Source organism: Polistes canadensis, unplaced genomic scaffold (genome assembly GCF_001313835.1).
Source record: "Polistes canadensis isolate GaletaPanama2010 unplaced genomic scaffold, ASM131383v1 scaffold_73, whole genome shotgun sequence".
Classification (NCBI taxonomy): domain Eukaryota; kingdom Metazoa; phylum Arthropoda; class Insecta; order Hymenoptera; family Vespidae; genus Polistes; species Polistes canadensis.
This window is the reverse complement of record NW_014569620.1, coordinates 55,370-80,688: the sequence shown is the minus strand read 5'-3', so window position 1 is coordinate 80,688 and position 25,319 is coordinate 55,370. Positions and strand designations below refer to the sequence as shown.

At 27.6% G+C, this 25,319-nt stretch overlaps 3 protein-coding genes across 5 annotated transcripts in view; 1 reads left to right on the top strand and 2 right to left on the bottom strand.

The window, feature by feature from the left end:
* Positions 1-154: 154 nt before the first annotated feature.
* On the bottom strand, positions 155-5,931 carry LOC106786421 (clavesin-1-like). The gene is made up of 6 exons (XM_014747799.1): positions 5,705-5,931; positions 5,358-5,558; positions 2,957-3,361; positions 1,824-2,134; positions 1,450-1,543; positions 155-1,351 (listed from the first exon to the last, which is right to left on the bottom strand). The coding sequence occupies exons 3-6, from the start codon at positions 3,336-3,338 to the stop codon at positions 1,209-1,211; spliced, it is 930 nt and encodes a 309-aa protein (XP_014603285.1). The 5' UTR covers positions 3,339-3,361; positions 5,358-5,558; positions 5,705-5,931; the 3' UTR covers positions 155-1,208.
* A 7,683-nt stretch (positions 5,932-13,614) lies between these two features.
* LOC106786419 (rhophilin-2) overlaps positions 13,615-25,319 on the bottom strand; it is a 37,901-nt gene continuing 26,196 nt past the window's right edge. For 2 of the 3 annotated variants that reach the window (XM_014747795.1, XM_014747796.1), the window contains exons 2-12: positions 21,525-21,640; positions 21,255-21,386; positions 21,064-21,139; positions 17,723-17,800; positions 17,140-17,523; positions 16,661-16,759; positions 16,296-16,566; positions 15,806-16,000; positions 15,478-15,707; positions 15,254-15,406; positions 13,615-14,925 (exon numbers count right to left, since the gene is read on the bottom strand). In XM_014747795.1, the coding sequence (XP_014603281.1) occupies positions 14,725-14,925; positions 15,254-15,406; positions 15,478-15,707; positions 15,806-16,000; positions 16,296-16,566; positions 16,661-16,759; positions 17,140-17,523; positions 17,723-17,800; positions 21,064-21,139; positions 21,255-21,386; positions 21,525-21,640 (1,935 nt within the window). In that variant the 3' untranslated portion in view covers positions 13,615-14,724. Of the gene's footprint in view, positions 14,926-15,253; positions 15,407-15,477; positions 15,708-15,805; positions 16,001-16,295; positions 16,567-16,660; positions 16,760-17,139; positions 17,524-17,722; positions 17,801-21,063; positions 21,140-21,254; positions 21,387-21,524; positions 21,641-22,865; positions 23,200-25,319 lie in introns of those variants that run through there. The other variant, XM_014747794.1, reaches the window with a different exon arrangement.
* Positions 18,101-20,852, top strand: LOC106786420 (protein tilB homolog). The gene is made up of 4 exons (XM_014747798.1): positions 18,101-18,429; positions 18,561-18,834; positions 19,059-19,327; positions 20,393-20,852. Exons 1-4 carry the CDS (start codon positions 18,101-18,103, stop codon positions 20,850-20,852), a joined length of 1,332 nt encoding a protein of 443 aa, XP_014603284.1.

Genomic DNA, 25,319 nt, shown 5'->3' with positions numbered 1-25,319 from the left:
CGATCCTTAATATTTGTTTTATTTTATTTTGTTTTTAATTAAAAATTAAACTATTTTGTTTATATTGTTATCTGCACAAACATTAGAACAAACGCAACAAACATTGAATTATTAAATAAATAGATCTATAAATATATATATTCGTAAATATGTGTGCGATTAAGTATAAATATGTAAATATATTTCAATTAATTACAAACAAATTAGATACTACAACATATCCTAACAAAACTTAAAATCTATTCTTAAAAATCTATTTTTAAAATTATTATATTCGGACGTAATCTTAAAAACTTTCATATTAATATAGCAAGAAATATTTATAATTATAATTAAAAAAGAAGGTAACTTGAACCACCGGCGGAGGAGCTCCATTATTCGCATATAGTGATAAAGATTAAATGGTACACGTATTTATGTTATGTATATGTACTATAATTATCATCATTTTTACTTTAAATAATATATCTACTATTAGATGAAATTATAAAAGTCAAGGTCTTCTAAAAATTGTATTCTAAGGGTCCATTCGGTACACTATGTTTATATACAAGATAAGGCACCTAACTGTATCACCTAAATATCTTCCTTGTTTAAATCGTACTTATAGACCTCCAAGGCAAAAGTTGCATTATTACAGGAAATTATCTTTAGATGTAAATATCCCGAGAATAAATGATCGGAATAATCGATCATAAAAATCATTTTTATTCGTTTTTTCATGTTCTACAAGAATATCGCAAACAAAATATAGTTTCATTTGTGAAAACAAAGTTGATCATCAAATCTTGTAAAGAAAATGATCTTAAGAACAAATTTTTTCATCATTAGATTACCCCTCTGCAATAGTACAACTTTTTCTTTTGAAGTTTTTTGATACGGTTGTAAGCAAAAAAAATTATTTAGGTGATATAGTTATAGGCGTCTCACTCTGGATATTAAAAATAAATTATTAACAAAATTTAATATATTAACATGTTGAAATATAACTTTACTTTTTCAACGTTTGTTTAAATTATATTAACAAGAACAAAATAACATTAGAATAAAAAAAAAATATTTATATAAATTGATATATAAAATATGAAAACGTAAACTCTAAACAAATATTAACAACAATGAGTTAAACATTTAATCGTAAACGCATACGTTTCGTATGCATACAAATAAAGAAACTAAATTATTCATATAAAAATATAAGAGATGTCTTAATCCACTTCTAACTTACGGAAGGAACCGATAACACCATCAATTTCGTTACTATAAGACTGATTCTCAGAAATGTCTATTCGTAGGTTTTTTAAATCCTCTATTTGCTCGTTCTTCTCATATATAGTTTTCTTAAGAGAATCTGTTAGGAGATAAGCAACATAGAAAAAAAATCAATTATTTCATGCATTATTCGTAAAAAATGGGATTGAAAAAGAAAAAGAAAAAAAAAATGTGTACCAATCAGTTCCTTTATAGAAACTTCACCTCCATATTCCACTGGCAGGGACTTGATATCGATATCATCTTTCAATTCCTCGATACTCGTATGTATCTATAAAGAAATAATGAAAATAAAATTATTTATTATTTATATATTCATGTTTCATTATATGTTATTTTTTCAGAATAATGCTAAAAAGATATTAAAAGGTTTATAAACTCATTCTACAGATCAATTAAATTCATTATAAAAGAAAACTTTGGGATGGTTATTTTACAAAAGTTTAAAAGAATTAACTTTTTTTTTATAGTGTTCATTATATAATATGTTTGTTAATATTCGTATTTTTTTTTTATATAAGTTAGTCGAAACAATTAACACTTTTTCTTACCGAACAACGCTTTTTTAATTTCTCGTTAAGATAAGCTATACAAAGCTCGAAAAACTTGACAGCATACGATGGTATATTGACTATATAAGTTCTCTTGTGTCTCATGGGCATACCATTTTGTACACAATTCAACAATTTACGGACATCAATAAGAGACCACATGCTAATATGACCCATGTTTATGCCGGATTCATTTATTATGTAGGTAAATCCGCGAACTTGATTTTCTTCATCGTCCAGAAGGGCTTCCATGACGAGGCTATGGGCCTTTACTAATTGCTCAGACTTATACTTGTATGAGTCGATACGTTCTTAAACAAAAAAAACAGGAAATACGATGTCCGAGGTGAATTTTAATGAATCAATGATAAAGTAAATGCGAATTCTTTATCTTGCTTGGAAATTTAAGATAATTTACAATTTTTCCATGTTTATTACATTCATTGTTGTTATTTATGAATTTATAAAAAAAATTCTCAAGATAAAGCTATAATACATTATTTTAAAGAATACACGATCGAAAGATTTATTTTGAAAATCATTTTTTTTACGAGATTTCAAGATCATTTTTTAATGAGATTTTAAGAGATAATCAATATAATTTGAAATAATTTAATAAAATTTCTCATTTTATTTTGAATATCAAAAGTATTTAAATATAATGTTTAACATAATTAGCTAACGAGAATAGATACAAAATATCTGATAACTGATAAGTAATATCTTGTTTCTTTATCCTTATAGTCTAATGTGATTTTAAAGTTACGTAAAGATATATCGAGATTTAATTCTGTTTAATTACATTTTTGTCTGTAATATGGTGCGTTTTTTTCTATAATCTCTCCCTTTACTAACCATTAACATTCGTTACATTGACTATTCGATTCTAGCTTGAATTGATTTATTTTACAATATGAATTATTTTAATCTAAAAAAAAATTCATAAAATCAATTTTGTTAAATTTATTGATTTACAATTAGTCCACTTTCATAATTATTGAACATAGTTCATCATTAATTGGTATTTAAAGATTAATGTTAGTTGATTTAATATTATATAGAGATTTTTTATTGTCACGAAAATTCAGTTTAAAAAAGAGAATTACAAGATTAAAAAAATTTAGATGATTTACCTGAATTAAATAATATGACTTGTCTACCGTATTTATCTCGTTTGAATAAAGGTAAGATATAGCCGGTGTCTAGGACACTATTAGTAATTTGGTCATCGATTACAATATTTTGAAACCATGTCGGATAAAGTTGTCTTATGGTGAGGTATCTTTCGAGTAATTTTTGTGCTAATGGTAAACTAAACTTTTTTGTTCTTAGAAATCTAAGAAGAAAGGCTGAATCCGTTTTGCAATATTTTATTAACGGATGCTTTTTAATCCAATCTCTAAATTGTTCCAACAATTGTTCTCGAATTGTTTCATCCTCGCGAAGTTCATCCTTGGCAATTTTTTTTGTTTCCTCACTTAAAGTGCACTTATAATTATGTTCTTGTCCATCCATATTTATAATGTCGATCCTTATTTCTGTAAAATAATTATCATATCGTTTAAGCTTTACGCGAGATCTTTGTAAATCATTGTATAATTTAATGGAAACGAATTAATTTCAATTTTTTTTCATGAAATAATTTTCATTTTTGCTGCGCTTCGAATGATTTATACGATGCACGATGATAATGCAAATAATGTCAATTATTTTTAATTTCTTTTAGTTACTTTTCTTTTGCATTTTTTTTTCTTTTTTAATTATATTCACCCCCCCCCTTCCCCACGAAAATTAATTTACAAAAATAAAATAATAGATTGATTAAGATACATATATGTAATTGGTTTAATATTTCTATTTACACAAAATCACATATCAAAGATATTAATTTTTTATCTTTTTCTTTTTTTTTATTAATCTCAAAAATTTTCCTTTAAAGAATAAAATAAGAATAGGATAATTCATTTCGCAGAAATATTTATTTCGAATGGAAGAAACATGGAAGTATAATATTTCTATTTTTTTCCACGCGTTATTATATTCTTATTCTCTTGATAAAAAAAGATACATCGAAATGCGTGATCGATATTGAAATGCTAGATACGATCTAGATAGTGATATGAAATGCTAATAGAAAAATACTAATAGAGATTTTTTATAAAATTGAAGAAAACAAGACCATTTATTTTCTTTGTCCAACAATATCATTTTTCTTTATCGAAAGAGGAAGTCAATAAATTTTGTATTAAAAAAATAAATGTAAATAATATTTACATTTAAATGAAACCTCTATACAACTTTTGAATTCTAATACTTACAATTTATCAACTTTACTATTTTTGTTAACGACAGAAAAAAAAGGTGGATTAAATGACTAAGTCGATTTTTTGAATAAGAAAATAGATTTAATAAAATTTCTTACGATTAATAAATGTTACCAAATGGAACTTTGACTTGAAATGGCTGAAACTGATAATTGTTTTTACTAATGCGCAAGAAGAACTATAAAAAACTATAACATTGGAAAATGATCGAGTAGATAAAAGAGAAGTATATAATTAAGTTATTAACTTAAAAAAATCTTTCGTATTCAGATCGAATAGTTTTACATAACGTATGAAGTTTAAGCACAACATAGTTTCTATAAAAAGAAGATTCACATATATTTATTTTTTTAAATTATCTCTTGTCCTTGATTTCTTCTTTATAGGTGCGAAAAAATAAAATCAAATAAAAATACTTACCATTAGATAAAGAGGACAAGAAATAAGGATAGAGATGTGATCATTTAAAAGTTTAATCAAAATTCGAAAAAGAAAACAAATTCTGTCTAATGTTTTTAGATTAAAATGTTAATTAAAAAAAAAAACACGGATACAATATAGAACGGAACCAGGTTTATCTAGGACACACGTGGTATTAGACGAGAATGAAAGTGATATGACTACGGAAAGTACGAATGAGAGTTTCTGACCGTGTGTATATATATATACAATCTATACATGTATGAACGATGGTACATACCATGAGGCTTCAGCTTTCTATTTGAAACGATGTGATGTTTGAAAGGTATGGGTAACGTCTGTATATTCATTTTACACGTTCAAATCGAAGAAGCTCTTTCATAGAAAGCGAACAAAGAATATTATTCGAGTTTAGAAACGCGTGTACGTTTATTAATAAACGCTTTGATACAAATTTTTAATCATTATTTGAATTCCAAATTCGATATAAAAATTGTATTATGTTAATAAATGATTTTTAAATTATAAGGTAATTAAGTAAATTAATGAATATATCAAGAATACAAAGTAACGGGGTTTAGATATTTCACAATAATGAAACTGTATGTTATTAATGAAATTAAAATATCTAAGAAATGTTTACGTCAAATTAAAATGCAAGAAAGTATGATATTGCGTGTTAACTAGCATTAAGTATTCTCGTAAGGATTTCAAGTGCAAAAGAAATTCGATATAAAAACTATCAAATCTCGAAGATACTTTTACGTCAAAAGATCCAAATCATACTTACTCGATCTTTTAAAATGATAGAAAATTCCAAACAGCCGAGGAAGTTTCTCTGTCTTGAATTTTGTAATATTGTTGAAACACGTGTGATAATTGAAATATTTTAATGAATTAATTAATTTCAATAACAATCGTTTAAAACTCTTTCCCTAATCACTTCTTTCACTTTTTTTGCAATATTATTTTTGACTTCGATTTTCTCTCACTTTCTTTTTATTGCATATATATATATATATATTTTTATTTTTTTTAATTATGATTGATTAAAAAATAAAAAAAATTAGACTTCTTTGTATTTACAAATTTTCAGATTAATATAAAAAAAAAAAAAGAAACAAAATATATACATACGTAAGAGAAATAAAATAACCGAACGTGTAACTATCTCAAGAGAAAAGCAGGAAGACCGCAGTTCGTTCGTTCGTTCGTCTGAATCGACGAAGAGAGAGGTGTTGACCGTTGAGTCACTAAAACCGAAGTAACCTGCTTACTTACTCGGCAGATCAATTTAAGGAGGGATCCACGACTGCACTTACTACCACTGCTCATCGCGTTCACAGGATCTTCACCTATATGCGTTATATTATTCTTTATTTATTTTTTTTTTCCTTTATAATTTTAAAACACACTCGAACACGAATTTCGAAACGTTCTACTAATCAACGAAACAAGCAAATTTTATAATAGTACAAGTAGAGAGATAAGAACGAATAACAATGAGCATTGTTCTGAAAAGAAAAACAAACTATAATGACCGACAGAAAAATTTCAATCTCATGCCTTAACTACTCGCCTCTTATGAATCAATATTTTATCTAATTATTTTCTAAGAGACCAACTAGTTTAAGAGTATAATCAAATTCTTTTTATATACTTTCTCTCTAAAACGTATAATTAATTTATTATAAGACCTAGGGTTTTTATGAATTAACTGAATTATATACATTAACGGTAACATATAAATACAGGATGACAAAAAAATAAATGTTCGTTATTTGAAGGGGCTTATAATATTCATCGAGACAAGTAAAAAATGTCTAATTAATATGGATACTAAGATCAACCCTTTTTGATGTTAATAATAATTTGCTGTCGTGGAGACCCCATATAAATAAGTTCACAATGACTGCAATCAATGGCTCAACATACTTAAAACGATAACTGAAGTGCAAATCGGAAAACCCATCTATTAACTTACAGAGCAATTAATAACAACCAAGATAGATTAAAGGTCCATCATTTACAACTCTGCAAGCACCAATCCGTTAAAAATATTCGATACATTGTACAATAGTGTTCTCAGCATAACAGTCGGTGTATTTCGCATTAGTCCAATCAACGGCATACTTAGTAAAGCAATGAAACTACTCTTAAACATCCGAAAGAAGTACTCAAGTGCAAAATTCGCAACTAAAATCTCTGCTACTCTCTCAAAAGCCGATAGCTTAGTACGTTACTAAGCAAGCTACAACCAACCCCTTCTAAAAGAAACAACACCTTTAAGAGAAAGGCAACTTGGTATCAAAATACAACATTCAATGAAAAAATAAAACCCACATAAGTATCGAAGAAAACGAACAATCGGATAAAATGGCTAGAGAAACAGCCAATTCGACAATTCTTGTGCATAAAACTGGCACCACATTGGAAAACAATTATCCCCTAATTAAAAAAAAAACATATAATCAAATTGCAAACAAATTGTCGAGGCACGTCATACGTACGTCTGCCGTAACGTCAACTTTGCCTTTTATTATTTATTAACATATAAATATATTTTTTTACATTACTAGATTTATCATAAATTATGTAAAATATATTCTGACGCAATGGTAACGCAACTATATCAATTGAATTTCATTACAATTTTAATTACATACAATTTAAATCGTTAGTCAAACTAGTAAATATTAACCTAATATGTAATCATAATGTTTTTTTGTTAATATCATATCTATTATATTTTACGTGAATCGCAATAAGATTTTAAATAATTAAAGTGACTACGGAAATTCAACGAATATCTAATTATAACTATAAAATAAAAGTTTTTAACATATTTTATGCGTACCTATGCAAATTAAAATGTTCTTCTGTTATTATCTAGCTATATATTTCTCTATATCATTTATTTTGCATTTATAAACATTTTTTCCCCGAATAAATATTGTTTCACATTATGACGTTAATCTAGATATTATTGAGCCCGATTAAAAATTACAGTACTTTACTCTTGATTTATTTGTTTGTTTTCTTCAGTATTTTCTTTCAATTCTATTATTGTATAGATAGGCTCTTTCATTAAAATTAACCATAATTAAATTTAATATATTAATATATTTTATATAATAATTAAATTAATCTATTCTTCGTAAATTTTCAACTTTGTGCTTTTTCTAATGGAATTATAACTTCTTTTCCTATTAGAATTATTTTTGATATTATAATATTTTTATAATCTTGGATATTCCAGACGTAATACTAAAACAAAAATACTGAAAGAAATAAAAAAATATACAGTAATAATACGAATTTGAATAACGCGAATGCATTTAAATTTATCTTGAATTTTGATAAACAAGCAGAAAATCAAAGAAACCGTTTAATAATTAGTTAGATGTGATATATAAAAATACTCGTCATAGATGAATAACAATGTTTTGTTATGACAAAATGTTTAATCGTATAAAAAGAGTATTTATCATGTAATAAATCAGAAATTATTTCAATATTATTGCAGTTATATACTTAATATATGCATATCGTGGCATGGTTACATGTTGGAACGTAATTAAAATAAACGCTTGAAAAAAAAACAAGTGTATAAGTGTATATAATAAATGTGTTTTAATATATACTATTTTATTAATCGAAGGCTCGGTTAATCAAGGGCCTACTATACATAGTTAAAAAAAAAAAAAAAAGAAAAAATTAATTAAATAAACTGTACTAAAGATATATTATTAGAAACGTTCGCCATGCTTCGTTTACAACGAAATAATGATTAAATCTTGAAGTTTTTGATTTTATCCTTAACAATCGTTTCATTTGAATTTATTTAAAAAGCTAAAGATATGAAGAAAAAATAGAAAATAGACGAAAAACGTTTGTATTACTTACAACGAATTATCACGAAACCATTCTCGCACGGAAAGATTCACTTTCTTCTCGTAATCTTTCATTTTGCTTTCTCCACGAGCGAACTTTCGTTCAGTCCGACGAATATCAAGGCCATTTTTTATTTTATTCTTTTTTTATTTTCTCGAAGCGCGTAAATAATTTACGAACACACATTTTACTAGCTCTTGGTAAAACCCAGGGTAACCCCTTTTTAAGAAAACTTCGTGAAACATATCTATAAATATTATGTACTTTCTTTTATCGTATAATTTTATTTCTTTAACGATAAAATCAGATAAAATCGTTTAAACTTTCGAACAAAAATTAATCAGATTTACTATTTTTCACACGAATTATTCACGCTTTTATAAGATTATGTTTTTTTCAAGAGAACATATTTAACTATTATATATATATACATTTTCAAACTATTACTTAATCTTGTGTGTCTAAGAAAAAGAAATAATTTTATGTAAGGTTTGGTGGTGTGCCAGAAAACGTTTTGTTACAGAATTCTACATGAGTTTTGTATATGTATTAGAAACGCCATTTGATATTAAAAAGATCTTCGAAACCTTGTGAATACTTGACAAGATATTAGAAACGTCCACAATATTAAAATTTCGTATATTCATTTGTAAAATAATATTTAAATAACTATAGAATTACTAATGGACACAAGTTTATCGAAATAAAAGACGAAAAGTCATAAACAATTTGTCGAATTTTTTCAATGTTAATAACGTATCGATAATTTATATTTAAATTTGAATATCTCTAAAATAACATATTATTTTTTTCATTTTAAAAATAAACGTAATAAAAGTTTATACCTTGATCGGGAGAGAATTTAAAATATATACAAAAGCAGTAAATATTTTGTTTTTTTTTGGTATTAAATAAAAACATTAACGGTACTGTCGTTTTGGGTGTTCTTTTGCGAACGAATAAAGAATTTCCTTTTTACAGTTTCTTGTATCTCATAAAATAGTCTTTCTCGGCATACGGTGAAAGGTCCTAGTTAGATAGCTAGAACTAAAATGGCGAAGAAAAACTAGATTTCCTTCGAACGTGAACTGTCACGACATCGTCTAGTTTATAGCGTCCCTATCGAACAATATTAATTTTCAACAAAATTTCAATTCGAATATTCCCTTTTTTTGGGATTAGGTCGGCTGCTAAATATTTATTCAAAAATTTTCTATTTAAATTAGTATTATAAAACAAGTATTCTATATATATAACGACAATTGATTTAATTTCATAAGTCATTAAAATGTTTTATCTCGTTATATTTCTATAAATTTGGAACGTTTTTTTTTCAATAATAAATATTTAATTTTGATATTATCTTAATCGTAAAAAGAAATTAATTGCATAACCAATTGTGCGTGATACGTAATATTAAGTCAGCGAAAGTTAACAAGGCTCTCTCCTTTCCACGTGTATCGATTTTAGTTAATTCTGAGTTAATACGCTTTCCTCTTCGAAATTAGTCATACTATAAACTCAATGCATTTGAGACTGGTCACGTAGTCCTACATCATTTTAAATTCAACAACTGACTATTGGTGACGTAGTCCTACGTCATTTCTAAATCATTAATTAATCAATGTTAGTAACAATATTCTACATCATTATATAATTTAAATAAAATAACAAATAAAATTGAAAACTTCAATATTTTACTTAAATTGAATATTAATTAAATATATACTTATATATAATACTTATATAATAAAATTTGTCTTTTCTTTTTATGCAACACGAGTCAAAATTCTAATAAGATGATTTACATAAGGTTAAAACAGATTGATACGAATATAAAAATGATGTAAATTTTGTTATTTAAAATATTTTTTAGAGAATATATATTCAACTATTCAACCTTGACTTAAAAAACTTTTAAATTTGCTTTTGGAGGCCTAGTCATGTCTACCATTTTTTTTTTAGTCATTAATTTTCAACCAGTGTCAATCTGCGGCTCGTAAAAGAAAAAGGTTGAATACCGAAATACTAAACGAAAGAATGGAATTAGGAAACAATTAACAATAAGTATTTAAGAAATACAATTGAAAAAATAGAAAAGAGTATGCATAGCAGGAATGATAAAAAATAAAGTGAATCGAGTAAAACAAAAATATTTAACCAAAGTTTTGTAAATCTAGTTAAAATGTTATTAATTTACATTGTTATATAATTAATATAAAATAATATCTGTTATATTTTGTAAAACCATGACCATTTACTTGACCAACAGACTATGAATGAATAAATATAACAATAAGTAAATAAACAATTATAAATAACATCAGTAACAATAATAATAATAATAATAATAATAATAAAAGTAGAATGCAATAGAATAAAATTGATTTGATAATTTGAACAAATTGTTAATTAATTATGACAATAGTACATACGCAATCGGAACGAACCTGGAAAGAGAAAAGGAGAGGGAGAGAAAGAGAGAGAAATAAAAATAAAAAGGACACAACTTCGATTTATTATGGAAATAGAGCGTGACTGATACCTCGCTATTTATATCTTTAATATTGATAACTCTATATATCTATTTATTATCTATCTACGCACACACTTTATAATATGAAGAAGTTTTTAATTACTGTGCATTATTTAATTAGATAAAAAAACACGTATTGCATACATTCCTGTATGTACTTGCCAAGTAATCAATTCTACGACGGAATTGAATCTCTTAAAGACTTAAAAAAAATCAAGTAGCATTATAAAAAATAACTTATAATTGCACATGGCTGATGTATCGATGCATTTACATAGACAAAAAATAAGGTCATAAGAAGTTAGAATGTATTATGCACATGATTATTTCCTCTATCATTTTTATCTATTTTTATTAAAAAAAAAAATAGAGAAACAACTTACCTTGATTTCCATAATCACCTTGCATATCAACTCTCCGAATTTTAATAATATTTATTACGTAATCGATTTAAAATTTTTTCCTATTTTTGATGTAACATATACAAAACTCTAATTGTATTCTATATCTCTTTTTTTCATTTTGTATACTGCATTAATTTCTTTCTTTCTCTTTCTTTAAAAGAGAGGGAAGATGAAACATCGCACGTGACTGCATCCAAGAGCATTCAAGTGTACAGAATTGGAGCGATGGTGGTGTGTGCTGGTGCAACACAACAGCTGCTAGACTTTCTCCACTGACCCTAAAAAGCCTTCTTTGGTGTTCGATGAAACGAAAGTACATTGCCCTCGAAAACTGTCGTTTCAACTACCAATGTCTTTCACGGATTTTCTCTCTTTCTCTTTCTTTCTGTTAAGTTTTATTCCTTTTACCTTGATAAGGTCTCGAATGAGCAAAGGACGTGTCGAATTTCTTACGTGTTATACTTAAGATACAATTTCTCCTTCAGTTCCTTTTACTCATATATGTATATGTATATATATATATATATATATATGTGTGTGTGCTGTATATGAATATTTAAGCTGTATATATAGACTAGGCATTCTGCAGAATGCTGGATTTTCGTACATTGCCGGTAACACATACTATATATACAATAACATAAATCATTTTTCTCTTTATTAATTTTTGTCATTTCCTATTGTTTTTTAATTTTCACGTAAAAGTGACAAACGAGCGTAATATTAAAATACCATTGTCATGAGATACGTGACTGACTTCCGATAAGAGTTAAAAAACAAAACAGTTTACATGATTAAAAAATTGCATAATTTAAAAAATGTCAGATCTCTATCTTTTTCCGGCCTAAAATTACTCAACAAAGGAAAACCATTCGAAACCGTTTGTTCGTCTTTTACCTGAGCGAATGCTTCTTCGAACAATAATGTGCCGATTTGATTATATTATTTTCCTCGGCACGTATTGTTTGATGCAACCTTTACGCAATCTTAATCTCTTAAATAAACGTATACATTATGCATACAATACTATAGAACTATGTATGATGAAAATAAAGAATCAACTGTATTTTTACTTAAGTATTTTTACTTAAATCTTACTTATACAGTATCTAAACATCGGTAATCGGAATAATATTTTATCTAATTTTGTGAATGTAGAATGAGTTACGTATATACCTACTTCAGCTATGTATTTAACAATTTTTTATTTTACGGGACACGTATCCTTCCTATTTGAAATGCACGTCTGAATTTAGTATATTCATATGTATAGTAATTAGTATTCAACCGAACGATAGATGGTCTCCACGAATCGTATGCAGATTTTAATCCAGATATAGTATATGATAAGGACCAATCACGACTAAATAATAATAATAATTGATGTATCCGTATGTTTCGAAAACCAGAAGAAAGTCATCAAAGGAAGTCGAAATAAAAAAGATAAAGATATACATATAATACATATACGTGTACAGGTAACCTTCAAAGAAAACGATTGATTGGTTCCGTGTTTTTTTTGAAATCATGTTGTTCGAGATTACAAAATACGGAATTCCATTTCAAGTGTGCAAATAAAAAAATGAATATTACACATTTTACATTTTTTCTTTTGGTTAAATATAAAACTAAAAATTTTTATTGTTTGAATTCATATTGATAAACACTTCTAAGAAATCTTGTATTAGATCATTCAAATTAATTATTTATATTAATTTATATTTTATTTTATATATATCAAAATATAATATATATATTTTATTCTTTTTCAAAAGGATTACTCGAAAATCGTGTAGTTGTAATTCGAGAGAAGGTATTCGTATTCTTCAAGTACCGTGTTTTTCGGGGGTTACCTGTACTTCTTTATAGACCGAAAATCTTCACCTGCAACACTACGAAGTCATAGTCGTTTTCTTCACAGAGGTCGTCCTTAGGTCATAGGACCATTGTTATGAGTTTAATATCAGCTTCTTTAAGATTAATAAAAAATATAATAGCATTATAAAGAAGTTGTTCATGGTGAATGATAACATTAAATGGTTTCGTAAGATATATGTTGAACACATATCTGGTGTTTAACAATACTAGGAAAAGAAATCAAATCTTGCCTCGACGAATTGTACTGAATGTATCCACTTTTGTTAATTTTTATTATAATTAATTATAATTAAATATATATATTTATTAAGGATAAGAAATAGCATATATGTACATTCGTTAATCGAAGATATTTTTATTCGGTTATTACAGTACGTAAGAAAGCACAAATAGAAAATTTATAAAAATAGGGGGATTTTACGATCCAATGATAATTCAAATATTATGTTTTTAATACGATGTTTGCTCATTACGACTGTCTTTCTACGTGAACGATGATATTTCTAACTTAAGAGATAGAATATTCATGGGAACACGTTGAATTATATAACATTACTTTCTTACTCTCTCTCTCTCTCTNTCTCTCTCTCTCTCTCTCTCTCTCTCTCTCTCTCTCTCTCTCTCTCTCTCTTTCTTTCTTTATGTACATTATCGTTGATACAATTTAGATACAATTAATTAATTGTAATCATTGGACAAATGAGAAGGTAATGTTTAAGTATATATTAAATCTACGATTGCGTGAAATGACGAACATTGGCGTGATTTTACAAGGTGTTACACAAAAGTCGTTTTACCAAGAAAATAATCCTGACATAATCCTAACGCAACCCTGAAAAATGAAAACACCGTAGACACGCACATTTTTATTAGATAATAAATTGTATTATTTTTCAGTTCTGTGAGACGACTTTCGAGACACTCTGTATATACGGTATATATACCTATTATCTTCATAACAGATATATCTATACATTAAATTATAATTACGATTTAATATACATACGTATTTACTGTAAACGCTTAAAACGACACGTATGATCGTTAAAAAGAAAACTGACAAATTTTACACTTTTAACGAATATTATCATATCACGTCCACATTTTGCTAACGTGTTAATTCTTTTACTTCACTCTTAACGATAATTATAATATCTACAAATCCATCGAGTCAGTAACGAAAACACGTTTAGAAAAATGCGAAAGTTCGTAATGTAAAAACAAAAAAAAAATGGATGATAAAGATATGTTATATATGTATACATACAAATAAATGTATAAATATATATACATTTTTATAAAGATTCGATACGATTTAATCTACCGATTAATCATTCTATTCGAATTTTACACGATGGTAGTTTAATACCGGATGCGAGACAAGCAACAAAAAGTTGTGTCTTATGACGACGTACCTTTACAGGGAAATTCTTGTCTTTCAACAATCATCTCAAGATGACGTTATCAAAAGTAAGATCCCTGCTGTCACGTTGATTAACCGATTTCTTGAAAGGATTCCAAGGTAGTCTCCTTGTGACATGAGCTGTTGTTACCGAGCCAGCGGGACTGGGTTGACCAGAAGACACTCCTGAAGAACTGCTCGCCGAAACGCTTCCTTTATCATGTTGGTTCGGTTTTCCGGGTTTCTAAAATGATTATGTTACTGCGAATTTATATATCAGTTAAAGAATAATCATCATCGCGGATGACGTCAATGTTGATAACTTGGTTGAGATTAAGTTGCAATATTAAGTCAATAATATAATCCATAATTTAATTATATTTTTATTGTGTTGGGTATACTGTCAAGTAATAATAGGATTAATTTATTTATTTTCTCTTAAGGGGGTTACAAAAGATTCATTTTCTTCTGGAAAACCAAATATTATACAGTACAGTCCAAAACAAAAAATACCATTACATTGCGAATAATAATTGATTTTACCCTCATAATTTGTAATTTTCTTGTCTTACCTTCATATAATTTCTATCCATAGGTGTGACCAGTCTTAGGTTAATAAAGTCACCACATTGTTTTATCAATCTCACAGCTTGTTCATGAGAAGCCCATTTGACGTCCTTGTCACCGATACCAACTATAAAGTCACCTTCCTTCATACCAGCGATCTGATAAAAAAGAATCATAATGAAGTTTTGAAGATCAAAATTAAAAACTTAAAAATTTTAGTGTTACTTACTTCAGCTAAAGAATTATGATCAACAGCAGCTATAATTACTGGAGAATCACCACGCACACTAAATCCAAAACCTTCACCATCGGGCCCTCTTTGAAGTTGAACATTCCTTGGTGCAGTCCAATGCCTTTTTGCTGAAAATATAGCGACAGGTCCCAACGATCTAAACAAATCTTCCACCCCGTGTTGACCAAAATCTGGATGAGTGATGCTCAATTGAAACTTTGTTGATGCTAAATTTAATATTGTCATTACATTATTTACATACCATAATACTATTTTTATAGAACAATTAAGTATAATAATGAGATATTTTATTTTTTATATTTACCAATGATATCTGGAGGATCTAATAGTTCCCGAAAATCATCTTCATCCCCAATTTTATTATACATATCGTGCGTGGCTTCGTGTCCTTTTTTCAAGACCTTAGCCAGCGCTTGTTTTCCTTTTAATTCTCTGCACATTCTTTGCAGCCGTTGGCTTTCCTCGTGCAAAACCAAAGCTTCCCTTAAATGTGCTTTCCCTGTTCAGAGAAAAAAATAATGAAATATTATGTTATTGGGAGACATTTTGTATCGTTTCTTCATATATGTATTAAGGCATCTATAGCTATTAAGTATATATGTATATATCTGTTTACTGAAATGATAATTTAGAGCTAGGAATTACAATTTTGAAAATCAAGAATACTAGTCGGCATTAGCTAGCGTGAGACATTTTATGGATGCCGGCTATAACCGGCGTTACTTGTAAAACAGTCAAATAAATGATTGTCGATTGTTCTTAGAAAAAAATAATAACGTATATAGTTGACATACCTAAAAGTTTTCTTTCGTTGTCATCTCTAGGTACGGTTACTTCCAATTGCGTTTTCCCATCACTCTTTTGAATATGTTCGAGCGTGAGTTTCGTCTCAACTCGAAAATCCGCGATTGGTCTATCGAGTAAACCAGCTGCGAGATGTTTGTGAGCAAGTGCCAAATGATGTTCGCGTTTGACCAATATCAAAGAGATCCAAGTTTCTGGGACATAATCGCGAACTGGTTCACGAGATATCAAACCGTGAACGTCATTGTAAACCGTAGCAACCTTAAACACACACATTAAACAGGGATATATATAGATATCAATTTTTAGTTAATTATTAATTCATTCATATTAATATATTATTGTTAAAATTTACTTGTGCAGCTTCTTGAGCTAAGTCCAAAGAAATGTCGATCGTTCTCCCTTCTCTAGATTGAAGTTCCAGTTTCTCGAACAAACATTCCCTCGCTTGTGCCTGAAATACAAAAATTTAAATATATGCTGAATACTAACGAGTAAGGAGAAACAATCTTACATCTTGTCAAAATATTTTCACATTCCGCAAAAAAATTATAGTATAATTATAATACACATATTACATTATGTTATTATACGTAATTATGTATTCTATAAAACCGATTTAATTATATCGTTAATATAAAAATATTTGAAATATTTTTGGTAGAAACGGTATATAATAAAAAATCTGTATAAAATTATGAATTCGATTCAACACCAATTTTTTGATCATAGTTAAGCAAATCTTGCATACGACTACATACACGCATTAATTATGTAAGATCACATATAATAATTTCTGTAATCATGTCTATAAAATAATAATAATAAACGTACCAGCATCAATTGGACGAGCATTTCAAGCATATCAGGTCCAAGATCCATGCTAGGTGCATTGGTAAAGTTTTCGTGAATATATCGAAAAGTTCCAGCTGCTCTAAGAAAAGCATCAACAGCTTGATCCAAGCCTCGAGTAGAATGTCTGTCTTGTTTAGCAGCTAACTGGGTGTAAAGTGCACCAGCATTGAATAAAATCGATGCTTTTTCAAAGGCAACAGTACGTTGACGACTTGGTACACCAGTCAAAGAATCGAACCATTCGAAATGTATACCAAGACTTCTTTCAGGTGGAAAGAATCGTCTTTCGATGAAGTATAGTTGATTATAGTAACGCAAAAGCAAGGCTATACCTGCTGCATCTCTTGTCGGTGTTCTTGTTGCCTAAACAAATTCAATATTGAAATATATTAATTAATATCAAAAATAATTTTTGTTGTATTTCATTTTCGTATTTTTAACTCATATGATAAGTGAATTCTATGTATATGCAAAAGATAAATTTTCTAGAAATATTATATAATTTTGTACATATACATATCATAAATATATTTAAACATGTTTCAATTTCTTTTTTTCTTACCTGTCTGATCTCCATAAGTTCAGCAATAGCTTCTTCATAATTCTCCCCATCTTCGCTATAGTGTTCTAAGATAAAATCCTAAAACATAAATACATTTATTCATATTAATAATGTTTACTTAAAAGCAACTTTCTGTTTTACGAGCTAACACGATTAATAAATATTCAAGTTTATAAAAAAATGTTAATATAAGAATTTAAAATGATTAAAAAACAGCCAATCAGTAGTTATCTGAATGATTTTATTAAATCGATATTTACATAGCAACCAAAACAAAGTGCGATAACGGTAGTGTTACACTAACGTGTTACGAACAAAAGTTGTATTTTCTTTATAAAACGACAGAAAGAAAAGAAATATAATATTTTGCAAAATAAGATGGTACGAATCACTATGGAATTGTTACGTAAGCGTTCAGAACATAACGAGGGAGAGATATCAACTCTGGAAGAAATATCGTTGCATCAGGAAAACATCGATAAAATTGAGCTAATAAATAAAGTTTGCAGAAACTTAAAGATTTTACTTCTTCAATACAACATTATACCGAAAATCGAGAATCTCAATATGTTGAAGAGATTGGAATACTTAAATCTTGCATTAAACAATATCGAAATAATCGAGAACTTACAGGGTTTAGAAAGTTTGAAGAAGTTGGATCTCACGGTGAACTTTATAGGAGACTTAAGAAGTATCAAAAATTTAAGGTATTCAATTCATTTTTAATATGAACGAAAGGATGAGAATATTAATGAAAAAAAAGAAGTAATTTGTTGTTATCTTCAATTGGAATACTTTAGGAAATATTGAAAAAGACGAAATGTTTATGGTGTCCCAGATATAACGAGAATTTGGAACAACTGATGCTGACAGGAAATCCGTGTACGGATTACGAAGGATACAGAGAATATGTCATTTCAACGTTACCTCAATTGAAAGAACTTGACATGATTGAAATTTTAAGATCAGAACGAATAAAAGCTTTGCAAGTATACGCTAGAGTAAAGGGAGACGTTATCAGAAGTTATGAGAATTACAAAAAGATAAGAGATGCTCAAATAAGACGACATCGTGAAAAAGAAGAAGTTAAGATTAGGGAAATAAAGGAAGACGTAAGTTTGAACCCTTTTTCTCATTAGGACATTATTTTTTATATCTATTTGCTTTAAATTTTAATACAATGTTTCATTTGTGATATACCATAGTGCAATATGTTTCATAGTTTTAGATTAAAATCTTTGAAGTACTTTTATATTTGAATTATTAACGAATCTACTCCCCCCCCCAAAGTACAAATAGTACTATTTTTTGTAAAATTTTTAATTAATCATTGAAGGAAGATGAAGAAACGGAAAATGAAAGATTTTGGAAACAAACGAGTTATCACACACCGGAAGATCGCGTTGCGATTGCAGAACGTTCGTTAAAATCGGAAGAAAAGAAACGTGAAATTTTGGAAAACGAAAAAACAAAAGCACATAAATTTGTGCCAAAATTGTTCAGTCCAAGTGGCAAGCCTTACAACATGAATCATCCGAAAGTACCATTTACATTGAACGACGAAAATGATCCAAATAACGTGATCCTAGATGTTGGAGTTTACAGGTAAAATTTTGTTTGTTTCAGAACAACTTTTTTGTTATAAGTATGACCAATATAGTCAATATTGCTCTTTAAAAATATTTATAAAATGTTGAAAAATATTTTTATATCACGTATATGATTTTTATTAAATTTTGGAACTTTTGTAATTCTTATTAGTTTGAAAAATTCGTAGTCGGATTAAATCAAAATTTTTCGTAAATCCTCGTGACGAGTACTCATAAATTTTCAATCAATTTATTCAGCTGTTTAAAACAGATATGTAAAACAGATATGTACATATACGTATAAAAATGTCGAAGTTCGACTGTTCCTTTTCGTAACAAATTTTAATAAGTAAAAAAATAAAAAGAACTTTAAAATTAATAAAATGATAGTTAAAAAGTGTTATCAGATAATAAATAATATTTCAGTCGTTGTTTTTGTAATGGAACTTATTTAATTTTCTTCGTTGTTTCTATTAGGTTATAGGATCCGTACTACTGATTAAATGTTCGATAAAAAACAAAATTATTTAATAAAAAAAAAAAAAAACATAAATGTTATTTAATTGCTATTCCAAGAAGCTAATAACAATGTTTCATTTCAGTAGTAAAAACATAATGCGTTCTATTTGAAAAAAGAATACGTATGGGTTCAACAGTTTCTTCAATATTTGCAGATAAGATAAGATTAATAATCCAACATCAATATTATTTACAATGTGATAACTTTGTAAAATATATTTGTCTAGAAATCAATAGTGTTTATATTAAAACATGAAAATAGATTATCTGTGAAACTTCGTATATATAATCGTACCTCATAGATTAATAATTCGATATATGAAACGTAAAACTGTAATATTATAAATTTTAGATATATCATAAAGTTTCATAAATATTTGTTGTTCATTCATTTATGTTAAAATAAACATAAGACAAAAAAAAAATATCCGCGATTGTATTTAACAATATCTAAGAGACACCGTTGTTTTTTTTGTTCTTTTTCAAGTGAATGGTAATATAGCGAACTCATTAAAATGATTATAATAATTACAAGATAATTTTGTTATTTGAAAAATTGCAGATATCTCGATACCTCGTACATCGATGTCGACATTCAACCAACTTACGTGAGAGTGACGATAAAGGGTAAAATTTTGCAACTAACTCTACCATGCGAGATTCTCGTCGATAAGAGTAACGCAAAACGAAATGTAACGACTGGTAGTTTGGTTATAACGATGCCTCGTTTAAATCCCATGATGATGATGATACATCAAACGTTTACCTCAAATACAACAAAAAATAATAAACCTACGAGTAAAGGTAGTAATGCTGTCATCAGTATCAAGAATCGTGCATACACATCTACGAGAGAATTTCTCGAGATTGGGCCACCGAGGAACGACGAACTTGACTTTTCCAAAATATTTCTTAATTCGAGAACAACGAAAGTTAATAGAAAGTTAACGGCTGATCGAATCAAGGAAAAAATTACGTCTGAGAATTTTATTGATAATCCCGATGTCCCTCCGCTCGAATAATGACAAAATATTATTCAATTTGTCGTTAATTATTACAGTAAACAAAATTGAAGAAAAATTCATTTTCTTTTTGTTTTAATAATATAAATAATTGTGATATCAAATATATCATAAAAATTAATAGTTTCACATTTTTAATTCAATATCATAATTATAGATACTAATTAGTGTTTTACCATTAAATTAAGATCATATTATGTTAGATACTTACTTTGAACGGATCACGAAAATCTATATCCTTGGTTTCCTTTAAACCCAGAGGTATCATTGGCATTACAGGATCCTCTCTGCAAACGTGTAATGATTATTTTATTATTATTATTATGTATGTAGAAACAATATTTTCAAATATAGTTAAAAGAAAACAAGGAAAAGAAATGACAAATAATAGGAAAAACTAACCCGTCGACATTTTGATAGAGCTCAACCGAGCTATTAAGTTCAGCCAACTGTTCTTTCAGCAATTGTAAGTTTGAATTAACGAAGCTCAATTCCAAAGCTACGGTTTCTTTGAGTTTCCTATTTGTCGTTGCCCTGTAATAACGTATTACAAATTTCATAAATTAGTCATACGATAGTCATGATCAATATAAAGGAAATTTTTCTTTTTTCTTTCTTTTTTTTTTTTTCTTTTTTTTTTCTTTTTTTTTTTTTTAAATATCGTTAACTCACTTGAAAAGATTTTCTGCACCTGCGCGTAATCGAAGTTCCTTATTGATCTCTTGATTTAACTTGCTTCGTTTATTCTGCAACTTTCCTCTGCATGTCGCGACCCTTGGATCGGACCCCTAAAAAAAAAAAAAGACAATGCAAAAATTAACAAAATGTTACGTTAATATACTTGTAGGCAGAAACAAAATTATAGCACATAGGTATAGAATAAATTTGTCAATAATATACATTTGTAGTAAATACGTAGTCAAGATTTATGATAGTTTAACACATAATATAAGATATATTTGTAACAATTTGGTTATTAAGTTTTATAAAACAAAAAAGAATACTAATTATCAGGATTATCAGGATAGTTAATGCCGATTTATAAATAATTTTTTATTTCTATTTAATTTAATTTTAATTTAATCTTTTTAATTAAATAAAGTATATTTTTTCGGAAACAAGAATATAATATATGTAGTTTTTTTTTTCATCTATTTGCATCTCATTGTCGGTAATACTTTTCAAACTTTTAGAACACTCTATATAATAACGTTCATTCTATAAAACATCATTCGTACGTTTCTAAAGCAATTTGCGTAGAAAGAGGCTTTATATACATTGAAATTCTCGTATGATGCAAGAGGATGTGCAGTAACGTGACGTTTGGCTTACGCCCAACTTTATACGTGATCGAAGCTTCTCCAGTTAAATTGTTTTCTATGAATTGCCACATCGTTTCATTGTACCTCGACATCAATTTACCGTCATTTATTCGATTACACCGTTACGCGACTCGTTTCGAGAACTCGTTTTATCCGAACTGATATTTTGTCGTTAATTATTATTATTCTATTTTTTTTTTTTGCTTAATAAAATTATACGATTTATTATAAAATCAGAGACATATTTGTGGTAGCTTATAATTGTAATATTTTTCATATTACAATACGTATAAAATAATTCACAAAATAAATGAAGAAAGTATCTAAAGTATTCCTTTTCGCATGCGTTTTTGTTTTATAATTAATTTTTATTTTCCATTAATATACACATTGTTCTTCAATATATATCCATTAGTATTTAATTCAAAAATGAAAGAAAAGAAATTAGTGTCCTTTATCCTTTTACCGATTTTTGTATTCTTTTCTATTTCACTTGTGAATGATTTCTTACAAAACGCAGTGTGGGATTTATCAAATATTTCTTATTCTCTTACGTTAAAAAAGAAAAAAATAAATAAAAAAAGAAAAAGACCTCCTTAGCAAATAACTATCAATTATTTTGTTTTAAATCAAATCTTTATCTTTTCTCTTTTTTTTTTTTCTTTTTCTTCTTTTTATAATAACTTCTTACCCCTAAATATTTGACAGTGCATTCCGATAATTCATTATCTTCCATCGTTTGTGATTTCATCGAACGCGATAAAATATTTGAATGAACGTTTTCATTTTCCCGTTCTTTCGTCGACGACGATCTATCATCCTTTTCGTCATTCTTCAACGACGTCGTCACGGTAGTATGATTTTTTGGTAACGGCGAGTAATGTACCCACTTGAGCATGTTAACTCGAGTAGCACGTCATCGAACTCCTTCGTGTAATTTCATTCGCATTAAATAGTCAAAATATAGTATATATCCTTCTCCATCGATGGACAAACGGTACACGTTATAAGAGAACCGTTTTCCACCAAATGACGCGACGTTTATTTCAACAGATTGTAAAGAAAATTTGTCTATCATGCGATTCACGAGTTAATCTGAAAATTTGTCGTTAACGTTAAAACTGTATCTCATTGTCAGAGACGAAGAGTGATTCTCTTTCAAATAATTTATAATATATATGACGTATATATATATATGTGTACAATGCTTACAAGTTTGGCGCATTGAAAAATTATTTTAAATATATAAATTATTATATTAACATTGAATTGTAAATTCTAATCGAATAAATGTTTTATTTAGTTTTTTAGAAAATTATTAATTTTTGTATTACTAACGTTTGAGTCGTTCGAAAGCGAATTCGGTTAAATTCAGGAAATAAAAGTTGAGAATCTTTTAATAGATTGGTTTCTCTCAATTTTTTGGTTATTTAATTTAATCAGAATAATATATAAAATCTTTTTTCAAAGGGTAGATTCTGCAACCAAACAAGATAAGATGTATGCAAATAAAAACGTAAGTATATTTATTGGAATAAAACTTAATTATCTTTCAAAACTTTATAACAGTATTCATCTTTTGGCAGCTGATAAAAGATAGATAAAAAAATGAAGCACCGAGTAAATATCTTTTATAATAACACTTGAAAAGAATATTATTCATTTGATTCAAATTCATAAAAAAAAAATCAGAGAATATCATAAAGTGGACTTAAAGTGGACGCATTGATTTCTTTCATTTATTTAATTAAATGTGCTTTTTTATTCTTCATTTGACAGGTTCGAGTAACTTCTCTACGTATAAACTCTCACACTTGTTCAATACTATCAAAGAGATCTCCTCTTTTTACTGCCTCTCAACAGATTTTAATAATCTAACGTGACAAGTCTGTGAATTTGAAACACCCTTTTTATATATTAAATCATTTGTATGACACACAAAAGATGATGTTTAACAATTAAAAAGAAGGTTATTTATTGCATAAATATCGTATAAAAAAATATTTTATTTTACTCATATAGAATGGAATTTCTACGTAGATTCGAATGTAAAATGCTCTTTTGAAGTGATTTGCCCGTATGCCCTTTCAAATCCGCTGGGAACAGGAAAAGGAGCGTAAAAGTATCGTTAGATCGATCAGGGTTGGGCCGTACAAATGAACGAACGAAGAATAAATAAATAACGCATGTCATTCATTTGCATTACTCGTTTCGATTGAATTTATTTACTTAACGTTCGATTCGTTAAATTAAGTTACTATTACACATCTCTTGTTTACTTTCGAATGTTTCTTTTTTGGTAAAATCAAGTATCCAAACTTGTCACTCTCGAGAACGAATTTAAAACGAGTTTCGATTACGTTTTGCAATTAAAATTGCTTATCGATTCGTTAGAAATACGATAGCGATTACAAGACGCTCGTCAAATGTGTATCGAACGATAAAATAATCTTTTTTATCCGTTCACATTTTTCACGTTTCAAATTTGTACCATGTTATATTTGAAATTCTTTTATAATCTATAAATGTTAATTATATGATTTTGAACAAGATTAATTATGAAATTTATTTCAAAGAGAAATTGTCAAATAAATATATAGTAAATCACATTACTTGGAAGGGGTAATACATTTCTTCGTTACAAGAAATATTTCTTTATTCACGGTATGAGCTTTACTATTACGTATGGAGGATGAGGGGTAATTTTTTCTATTTTTCTTTCTACATTTGCACGTAATAATTCCTTGGTATAGAGGTTACTCGTAGAAGCGCAACTTCGTTACCATAATTCCGTTCCAGTCTGATTAAACTATTGCCAATATGATAGTAGTAGTAGTAGTAGTATAATAGTAACAGTAATACTACAACATAAATATTCTTTTTTATTAACTCATTTTCACTCGATTTACCACTTTTTCTTCTTTTTCTTTCGTATCCGTAGAGTTTTGAAATGAAATCGATAATGCAAATTCGTCATCGATATTATTACTTGACAGTTAATAAAAAGTTAAATTCAATCAGCTATAATGTTGGATTTATTTAAATTTCTTCTTTTAAATGTTCTATCATATAAAATTAAATATAGATTTTCTTATATAAAAATACTAATTATATGAAAAAACAAGAAAAAAGCAGAAACATAATA